This window comes from Hipposideros armiger, unplaced genomic scaffold (genome assembly GCF_001890085.2).
Source record: "Hipposideros armiger isolate ML-2016 unplaced genomic scaffold, ASM189008v1 scaffold_46, whole genome shotgun sequence".
NCBI classification, from domain to species: Eukaryota; Metazoa; Chordata; class Mammalia; order Chiroptera; family Hipposideridae; genus Hipposideros; species Hipposideros armiger.
In genome coordinates this window covers 5,034,253-5,044,745 of record NW_017731396.1, presented here as the reverse complement: position 1 = coordinate 5,044,745, position 10,493 = coordinate 5,034,253, and the positions used below count along the sequence as shown (strand labels likewise).

The following is a 10,493-nucleotide window of genomic DNA, read 5'->3' as shown; positions in this document are numbered from 1 at the left end:
CTATAGGTTGACGCTGCACCATTTGAGCCTGGTGTGTGAACTGTTCTCAGCGACCTTGAATCATGGACTAGTGTCTCCCCTAGGTGGCACTTACCTGCCTTTTAACCTTGACTGCATGACCTGGCCACCCAGTGAACAGGGAACTATTAACCTTCATATTTCTACTAACAGTCGGTTCAAGGCAATCTAGGCTTTCTCTATCATGCTCTTACCTACCAAAATTCTCTACCCTGCCCTTCTTTATCAAAATTCTTCCAGCCTTTTCCCATTGCCCAATACCAAAGCCATTTCCGTATTTTTTAGGTGTTTGTCATCAATTTCCCCAATCCCCAGTTAAAAGATCCCTATGAGTTTCCTGTGGTTGCTGTAACAAATTACCAAAAAACTCAGTGGCTTAAAACAACACGAATTTCTTACCACCTAGTTCTGGAGATCGTAATTGTGACACGGGTCTCGCTGGGCTAAAGTCAAGGTATCAGCAGGCAGGCCTGTGTCCCTTCTGGAGGCCCCGGGGAGAATGCATTTCCTTGCCTTTCCAGCTTCTAGAAGCCACCTGCATTCCTGGCTCCTGGCCCCCTCCTCCGTCTTCAAAGCCAACAGCGACTGAGTCTTCCTCGTGCTGCCGTCTTTCTGGTACTCACTCTTCAATGTGATTACATTGGTCCCACTTGAATAATTTAGAACAATCTCCCATCTCAGGGTTAGCTGGTTAGCAATCTTAATTCTATCTGCAGTTTTAATGGTCACGGACGTGTTGCCTTGGGGCTGGCAATGCCGCCTCAGTTATGCTCTTCCCTACATCAGCTCAGTCTCGCTCTGCTCTGCCTTCACCACTCTCAATCCTCCGTGCCAAGACTCATGCATTCAACAAGCAAGCAAACAAACAAACAAACAAACAAACAAATTCCTCTGAGCCCCTGCTGTGTGCAACCACTCTTCTCAGCATGGTGGGTATAGCAGTGAAAAAAACAGGGTTTGTAGCCCTTCCTCACCTCTATCTCTCTCACTTGCTAACTGCCCTGACCTCGGCTGACCTTGATCAGCATCCAAGGAACCTCTCATCTCTTGTCATTTCTCAATTTTCCCAAAGCATCATTTCCCCTTCATCTTCACGTATCTCTGTAGCCAGTGTGGCCCCCAGGGGTCTCCAAACTTTTTCCATTGTATCTTCTATCGGTAATAAAATCTTGAACACAAACCTCCGGTATATGCATAATTACTGTTTGTAAGTTATATACATGTTAAGTGTTATGTGATAAAACACACACTCAAAATTGTGAAGGGAGGAAGGAAAAACTAAAGATAAATGGAGGTTCTTGTGTTTTTTCTCTGCCCTTACCCCAGCAATCTTCCTTCTGCCCTCACTTCCTCTCACTTGCTCTCCTTGAGGTCGCTGAGTCATCAAGTCCGATGGACACTTCCTTTCCTGGTCCCAGAAAATGACAGAGCTGGCACCTCAGTCTTCTTTGGCGGCTCCTGTGTCCCTCATTTGACAGAGTTCCACCTCCCACCTGTTACCGGGGCAATCTGATGCAAACTTGGGCCTTTAGACTGCTTGGAGGTTATTCGCAAAGGATCTGATCTTCTCCAGGGCAGCTGGAATGACTCTAAATTGCAGATCAGATTAGGACCCTCTGGCTAAATCAGTCAGCGGCGTCCCACTACATTCAGAATAAAATCCCCAATCCTCCTGGTGGCCTGGTCAGTCTCCTCCACTGTCCCCTCTCCCTTTCTGCTCCAGCTCCACTGACCTCTTGTCACTCCCTGAATCTTGGCCAGCTTTCTGTTACTTCAAGACATTTGCCCCTGTGGTTCCCTTGGCCAGGCTCACATTTGTGCTGATTCTCTCACGACTGGCCCTCTTCCTCATTCAGGGGGGTCTTCCTCTACCTCCCCAGACAGAGGGAAAAGAGCAGTTCCCCACCTGTCACCCTGTAGGCCGTTCCATTTTTCTTTACCGCACCTCTCACTCCATGATGTTGTTTTCCTCATAGCTGTAGCCCCAGAGCCTGGAACACAGTAAGTGTTCAACAGATGTGTAGAGTTTCCCCCAAATCTCTATTCCTGCTTTCAGGAGCTCCAGAGCCATATGGCAACTTCCCTCTAGACATCTTCTGCATGTCCCATGAGTCCTCCTTCTCAACATGTCCAAAAATTTTACCTTTCCCCCAAACCTGCACTCAGCTCCCAAAACCATTCAACTTTGGCCCACATTAGAAAACTGGTGGAAATGCCAAAAACGCCTCCCCTGTGATTGCCTTCTGGTCCCCAAATCCTCCTGAGTTTCTCCGAATTCTCCTACATGGCTGAGCCCGACCACTGCTAGCTTTGCAGACCCCTCATTACTTTTTATAAACTGGCCTCCCTACCCAAGTTCTGCCTAATCCTTATTGCTGCCACAACACTCTCCGAAACTCAGTGATCACGAAAACGCTGAGATGACCTCGAGGACAAAGCTCAGACTCCGTCTGGCTCATGAGGACCCACAGGTTGTAGATCAGACTCCTACCCCACTCTGGATTCGCTTTCAGGCCAAACTACGTGGAGTTCCCCTAAACACCTCCACATCTCTGTGCTGTTCTCTCACCTGGAACACCCATCCTTCACTTCCCTGCTGCACCTTCTCCACCTGCAGCAATCCTTTTTGTCTTTCCTAATTCCACATCTTCCTTCTGTGCAACCACAGCACCAGCCCCATACCTTTCTCTTCTTGTTGAATTTTACTAACCCATGTAAATATACATATCTATCAGTATAATATTTCTATATGTAGCTGTCTGTGTCTACAGTAAGCTGAACATGAGCTCATACCAATACCTCCAACTCTAATCTTTTGGCACATGGGTCATTCTAGATTCCCTCTCTTGGCTTATCTGTAATTTCCCACTGCAATAATGAGATGGTCTCGCCATCTGTCATCCATTTACTTGACTGTTTGATCTCAGTAGACAGGTCTCTCATTGTATTTTACCTGTGGGTTTATTTGTCCTCAAGATCAAGGCTCATTCCCAAACACTTAACAATAACTAAGGACTTAATAAACGCCAGGCACTGATCTAAACACATCATTTAATTCTCATAACCAACCATGTGCGACATTTATTGTTAGCTCCATTTAACAGAAGAGGAAACTGAGGTACAGAAGAGCCAAGGAAGTTGACAAAGTTGCGCAGTTACTTCGTGGCAGAGCCAAGGCTGGCCCCAGGGAGTAGACCTCCAGAGTCAGGAACTCCACAGCCTTCTGGAGCACAAGGTGTTGTGGGTAACATGACCTGAATTAATAACGCCACCGTCCTTTGACTTCTGACATTCCAGCCTTAATGCTCTTCAGAGTTGAGAGCTTCTTCTTCGTCTGTTTTTTGTGGCCCCTCCACACTGCAGATCTCCGGTGCACAAGGTCAAGGATGGTTCAACCCCAGCATTGTGCCATTTGTCTGTGCCCTCACTATTCTTATAAGTTATTTAATTCACCCCTCTACTCACATGAAAGCTGCTCCCAATTCCACCTCTGTCCCGCCTGGCCCCTGGCCTCTGCCCCTCTAAATCCCAGAAGATTTTGTATCCTGCCAGAGGCCCTTCAGTAGGTGGTCCCTCCACTTTCTTTTCCCATTTCTCAACGTTTTTTCCACCTTTTTGTACACATTTTCTTCACACACACACAGGTCTCTAAGAAAAGCCTCTAGTTCTGCTGCATGTGTGGGGGGCACTCTCTCCTTGTTTCCTCCCTGCCTGTCACACCTTCAGGACCCCTCGGTGTTCCCTATACACCTGAAAACGTGCAGAGGCTTCCCCAATCTTAAATTTAAAAAAATCACACCTTTGCAACAACCTCACCTCTCACTTTTCCCCTTCTTTCAGGAAATATTGCCTGAATTCCTCCGCCATGTTTGTTCTAGGCAGTGGGGATTCGGTGACAAACAAAACTGGCCAAACCGGTGTTCTTCAAAGGGCTGACACTCCAGCTCAGTCAAACTGCTTGAAGGAGAAGGGAACGTCCCCCACGCCCTACTTACAGAAAAGAAGCACATCTTGGTGGAAAATGATCACATTTGTTTTATTGCGTATACAGAGGCAATTCCTCTAACAATATAATTTAGGAATAATCTCTGACTCAGTTAGAGTCTCCATAGAGACCTGTTCCCCTGCTCCTTAGACACCATTACTTGTGACATCACATTTTCCAAGAGCGGTGATTCTGGAAATGGATCTGACAAGAGGCTGAATTCCTCTATGAACACATGCCCAGGGTCCCCAGAACACCTACTGGAATGGAGAAAAGTTTGTTTTTCTGGCCAAATTTGATTCCTTCCATCTTGCCACCATAGTAATGATTTTTTTTTTTTTATGAGAGCTGGTGTTACCAGGAGCCACACAATGGCTAACCCAGCATGGCTGAGGGACAGCTGCTCACTATGATTCGGGGTTGCTGATGAGTCAATCCGGAGAGAGACAGCCTGGCTTTAACAACGGCACAGAGCCCCTCAGGCAGTCCCAGAAGGGCCTGCATTCCACATTGGATTTGTCCTAGTTCTGGATATTTATAGATAACTATTAGTCCAAAAAAAAGCCCAAGAAAGGAGCTCTACACAGGCCCCTCCTCTTAAGTTACTGCTCCGAAGTGGAAGATGGAAATTCCTTCAGTTCCTCCTTTTCTGGGTGCACCTCTGACACCTTATTCATCTTGGCAAAAATCTGATTGATCTCCATGAATGTCTTGCCCTTGGTCTCAGGAACAACCAGGAAAGTGTAGATGGTGGTGAGAAGACATATTACGCCAAAAATGACGAAGCTGTAAGCTTTAAGGGCCGCCTGTGGGAAGGGGAGCCAGGTTCACTTTTCTGAAAATGTTCTCCCGTACCGCTTGAGGATTTTGTAAATGCAGCCCTCCCTCCCCGCGCTGGGGTCACACTTACTTGAATGAAGGGGAAAACCAAGCCCACAGCGAAGTTGGAGAGCCAGTGGACACTGCCTCCCACCATGAAGGCGGACGGACGGGAGGACTGCAAGAAGACCTCAGTGATAAGCAGCGCGGGGATGGGGCCTTGGGGGAGGAAGAGGGAGAGCTGACCTCCGTGGAGGCAGAGCACAAGGGTCCCAGAGCCCCTGCCGTGGGCAAGGTGCCCTAGGCCTGTGGTCCGAGGTAAGAGCAGTGAGCCTCCAGGGCTCCCGGTCTCGCGGAGAAGCAGTGTGAGAAGGCCAATAGGAAGAGTTCAGGACAGTCACTGACATCCTGGGAGGTCCCTAACAGGGGCCTGTGACCACCTGCGGCTCTCAGTGCCAATCACACAGGCTATTTTACTGTTTTTGCTGTAATTAAGCTCTGCCCAAACCCCAGGGCAACAGGAAGATGCTCCTTCCTCAGCCAGGACCCCCACTCTCAAGAGGCCCTTCCTCCCTGGAGCCTGTCGAGGGAGCTCAAACCAGAACTTTCTATGGCTGATGGTGCAGGAGAGGGGCCAATGAAAGCACAGGACCAGCTCTGGGGTACATACTGGGCCCAAGGGCATGTCCTATGACGTAGGCGACGACACAGGTGATGCTGAGGTAAGGCATCCACGATATTGTCTCCTGTGGGGGAGAAAACAGAGTTGGATCACACCTAGAGACCACCTGGGACAGGGACCCTGGTCCCCAGAGGCTCCAGCCACTCTGCCTGCTTAGGGAAGGATGGTACCTGACTCCGCCTTTAACAGGCGATGCCACTGGAAAACCGGCTGGAAGTGGGCTACTGGGGGAGGGGCTGGGGGCCACACATGGTCAACCCCGGGCCCCTCCCCGCTCACCTGCAGAACCAGAGCGGCCGTCAGCACGCAGCAGGCAGTGAAGCAGATGGAGAAGCCGAGGAGGAGCAGGACTCTCCGCCCCGAGAGTTCCACCACGAACACCTGGAGGGGAAGGGGTGAAGGAAACGCAGGAAGCACAGGGGGCGGGCATGCCCTGGCAGTGCCGCCAGAGCCCGGCCTGGAGCTGCCTCCCAGGAAGCTACTCAAGGTCCCACACACTCCTTCTGAAGGGGCACTGTGAGGACAGCACATGTGCTGTGGGCCCCCAGGGGTGTGCCCTTGAAGGCCGGTGGGCCATGACATTTGCTCCTGTGACATTGTAGCCCTGGCACAGGCAGTGGCCTCCAAGACGTTGGAGAGCCACCTCACACAGTGGGGGCTTTGGGACTGGAGTGTGTGTGAGGCGGGGGTTCTCCATCTTTGCAGGGCCATAATCCGCCTCATGCAAGAGACAGGCTGTCACCTGAGGAGAGCCCAGAGGTTAGACATGAAGGGACTGAGGGGTATGTTGCCCCCTTAGATCCGGGCTCCTTCGTCGGCCAGGACCCCCAGTCTCAAGATGCCCTCCCTCCTTTGTAGCTGATGGGACTCAGCTCTCCGGGACACTCACAGCCAAGACGGTTATCACCACGTTGACAGCCCCTGTGCCCGCCGTCACATACTGGATGTCATTGGTATTGACCCCAGCACTCTCGTAGATCTGGTCTGCGTAGTAGTAGATCTGGAAGGCAAACCCAGAGGCTGGTGGGGCCAGCCACAGCCTGGACACTGCCCTCTGCCCTCTGCCCCTGGTCCCAGGCTGCCCCCTACCGCATTCACTCCTGACAGCTGCTGGCCTCCCATGAGGACGATGACCGAGATGACCTGCCACCGCAGGGACCTCATCTGGAAGAGCTTCACGATGGAGATGAAACCTGCCGCCCTCTCAGCCTCATCCTCCTGCCGGATTTCCTCCATCTCAGCGTCCACGTCATCCCAGCCGCGCAGCCTCTGCAGCGCTAAGGGAGGGGAGCAAAGGGCTGTCCTCGGGTGGACCCAGCTGTCCCGGAGCAGAGGCGCTGCGACCCCGACCCTCTCCTCTCACAGAAGAGCCTCACCTTTCTTGGCAGCTGCCGCGTCTTTCTTCTGAACCAGCAGGTACCTGGGGCTCTCGGGGAAGAAGGGCAGCAGGAGAAGCTGCAGTGCTGCCGGGACCCCGGTCACCCCCAGGAGGACCGGCCAGCCTAAGAGGAAACCAGCATCTTACCCGAGAGCTGGCTCCAACGCCACCTCTCGGCCAGGCCCACTCCAGCCAAGAAGCTGCCTCATGCCCTCCAGCCCCCACGGCGCCCAGCCAGCCACTCTGGTCCGTCACCCTGATGGGTTTTCTTCAGAGCTGGGAGACAGGCTCCGAGGAAGCAGGGCCTTTGTCTTTCTCACCCCTGTGTCCCCAGCTCCTAGGATGGTGCCTAATGAACAGTGGACACTCTGAAAATACTGACAGAACGGACAGTGATGAATAGCCGCTGCCCACCTACCAGATGGACAAAATGAGAAACTCTGACACCGCCAAGTGCTGGCGAGAATGTGGGCAAATGGAAAGTCTCCATGAGGTCGTTGTGTGGACACGTGGCATCTTTAGAGGACAGTCTGGCAGGAGCTGGTGATGCCAGACGCCCTCACACGCTTTGACCCAGCGGTCCCGCTCAGGTATACGCCCAGGCCACCAGGACACCCAAACTAGAATGGCCGGAGCAGCCCTGATTCTAGAATGAAACCGGAAACAGTGCAAGGTGTCCATAGTGGTAGGATGGATACATAAATCATGGTGTGTTCACAAAATGGAATTCTATGCTGCAATGAAAATGAAGCAAGGCGTGACCGGAGCCGATCTCACAAACGCGATATTGGGTACAATAGTCTACACAGTCGGTTCCATTGTATCAAGTCCAGAAATAGAGAATTAACTCTATCCTTGTGAAAGGTGGTGAAACTGTAGGGAAAAGCAAGGATGAGATGATCATAAATATGGGCACAGTGGCTCCCTTTGGGGTGGGGAGGCCAGGATTGAGGGGCACACAGCGGGCTTCCGGGGCGGGGGGGCGGCTGGTGCCATTCTAGTTCAGGACCTGGGTAGCATCACACAGGTGTTTGATTTCTATTTGACTAAAAGTATTTATGTTTTATGCACTCTTCCTTACGTACGTTTTATCGCACAAGAAAAATGGTTCAATAAGTGAATGAGTATTGAGGCTCCTTGTAAGAGCTGTCCATGCCCCCACTCACCCCCTTTGCTTCGTGCGGTCAGTGATAACTGGGACCTCTGTGTGCCAGGCGCTAATCTAAGGGTTCTTCTTGTGTTACCTCACTTCGCCATCACGGCAATGCCATGAGGCAGGTACCAGGACCAACCCCACTTTACACATGCGAACACCGAGGCCTGGAGGGTGGAGGCCCTTTGTTCCAGATCAGTTATTTAGAAGCAAAATTGAGATTTGAACCCAGCATGTTGAAGCCTGGGTGCTTGAACTATGTGTTATATTCTTAGTCAAAGTTATGGCGATGACCACTTGACAACCAGTGACTTCTCACTGGTCTCTTACAANATCACGCTGCCCTCATACAGCTTACATTCTAGTGAGGGGAGGAGGCAGGGGGCGTCGAGGGGGAAGGAGGAGTCCAAATAACGATAATGCTATGAGAGCACTAGCAGAAGGTGTTCGGTAGGGTGGACAGAGGAGGCCTCTCTGAGGAAGTGCCTTGGAGCTGAGCCCTGAATGGATTAGAGGGAGCAGCCTGTGAGCATCTGGGGGAGGAGTGTTCCAGATGGAGGGAGCAACAGAGACCCTCAAGCACACGTGAGACTTGTCTTTCACTCCAGGATAGAGATCAGGAAAACCAAGGCAACTGCTTCCATGGCTACCACAGCACCCAGGGCAGCTCAGGGGAACTGGCCCCAGAGCCAGAGTCTGAGGAGGGGGTGGCAGAATTGGGGCAGGGTCTGCGGCTACCTGAGTTGGTGCCTCCCAGGGCTCTTTCCTGAGTGGGGTGGACATCTCCCTCCTATTCAGGTGAGAAACCAGCTGGTCCACCCACCCCTCTGCTTGTCCGTGAACTGCACCCCTGACCCTTGCCTCCACCACCAGCTGTCTGTCAACAGCCCTCAGCCCCACACACCTGGGAACCAGAAGGGCAAGATGCAGGATTCAGGCACCTTCAGAGGCTGGGGAATAGGACGTGGGCAAAGGTTGGAGGGAGGGTGACATCTCCAATGTCATCCAGTCTTCCACACTTCACTGGAGCTGGACCCAACCTCCCTCTCTTGTGTCTGAGCTGTGTTGGCCGAGGAAGCTGCTTTCCCCCCACTGACCCCCCAGGGCTGGCGACACCCCAGGGAAGGCAGGGGCAGTGCTGTCCTCTCTTTGCCAGAAGCATTTCAAACGCCTTTCCCTCCCTCCATAGGTCCCGCCTCCCAATGGGAAAGCAACAGTGACAGTTTCTTAGACTTGGCACTTACCGCCTCCCTGGGTGGGGTGGGCATCTCCATCCTGTTCAGGTGAGAAACAGGTGTGCTCCCAAGCGATGCCCGGGTCCTGCTCGGTGCTGACTGCTTGCTCAGGACCAGCTATTTCTGTCCGGGGCCTGGTTTTATTACCCTCTGGCCTCTGGACCCTGTTGACTTTCCCCAGGAACACATTTTCCTCGGATGTGCTGATAAGATAAATTTCACACACAGCATGAATTTTGTCTTTGCCTCTGCCAAGCCCCACACCAGAGCCTCCCCAATGGCACCAAGGAGGGGAAAAAACACTCTCTGCCACTGGTCCCTAGAAATGAGGAGTCCTGGAAACCCAGTCAGGCCTGGTGGCCAGGATCTTGGATGCTTCTCCCGTGTTCGTTCCCTGCCTGTGCTTCCTCTTACAAATTTGGAGTAATTGTCCATTTTGGGGGAAAAGAGCAAATGAAATATTTTTAAAGACATACAACTTAGTATTTTCCAATTATACTTCCTGGTATTAAATAAGTGGGTAAAATATTGAACCCAGGTGCTCATTTCAGAATTATCTCTATTAGCAAAAAATAGAGTAGGGAATGACTGAATAAATTATGACAGATCAGCTGGTTGGAATCCCAGGATGTGGTTCAAGGGATAATTATGAAAATTACATAAGAATGTGGAAACATGTTATGGTAAGTGGCCAAAGCAAAATACACTGGGGTGTCTGGGTAAAAATGTGTCAGCGTGTGGGTAGTAGCATGACACTACACCACAGGAATAAGAGAACACGAGGTCCTTATTTCTCCTAATGGCCTTCTCGTGACAATTTAGGTATTCTCTAAAGTGCTATATGTTTTATCTGTTGTGCCTTCATCCCTTCTGAAGCCTGCTAGTGGAGTTAACTGTTAGGAAAGGCATGTGTCTTTTGTCCCCTACTCGCTCTGTCACATAAGAATGAGCCCTGGACTGGGACACTGCCCGACCAAGACAGAAAAAGCCCTCACAGCCTGTGCTGACCTTGTCACCTTATGAGGGATTCTCTTTCCTGTTTAAGGCTCAGTGTGTTCTCCTGTGTTCTGCTTAAAGAGCATGTGGCAATGGCCCCCGGGCATGCCCCAGCTTTCTGTATTTCAGACCCCATGGGGGAGGACTGAGGGTGCAGCCACACTGCCCTCCACACCTGCAGAGAGGGGGCGGGGGAGTGGGCACAATGAAAGGAGCTGGATCTTGTG

General features: G+C 51.5%; 1 protein-coding gene across 1 annotated transcript in view; it reads right to left on the bottom strand.

Moving 5' to 3' along the window:
- Nucleotides 1-3,106: 3,106 nt before the first annotated feature.
- The window catches only part of SLC2A5 (solute carrier family 2 member 5), a 55,298-nt gene continuing 47,911 nt past the window's right edge, over nucleotides 3,107-10,493 (bottom strand). The window contains exons 6-12 of the mRNA XM_019639843.1: nucleotides 6,881-7,006; nucleotides 6,594-6,781; nucleotides 6,394-6,504; nucleotides 5,784-5,885; nucleotides 5,493-5,568; nucleotides 4,914-5,041; nucleotides 3,107-4,809 (exon numbers count right to left, since the gene is read on the bottom strand). Of these exons, the coding sequence (XP_019495388.1) occupies nucleotides 4,606-4,809; nucleotides 4,914-5,041; nucleotides 5,493-5,568; nucleotides 5,784-5,885; nucleotides 6,394-6,504; nucleotides 6,594-6,781; nucleotides 6,881-7,006 (935 nt within the window). The 3' untranslated portion in view covers nucleotides 3,107-4,605. The remainder of the gene's footprint in view (nucleotides 4,810-4,913; nucleotides 5,042-5,492; nucleotides 5,569-5,783; nucleotides 5,886-6,393; nucleotides 6,505-6,593; nucleotides 6,782-6,880; nucleotides 7,007-10,493) is intronic.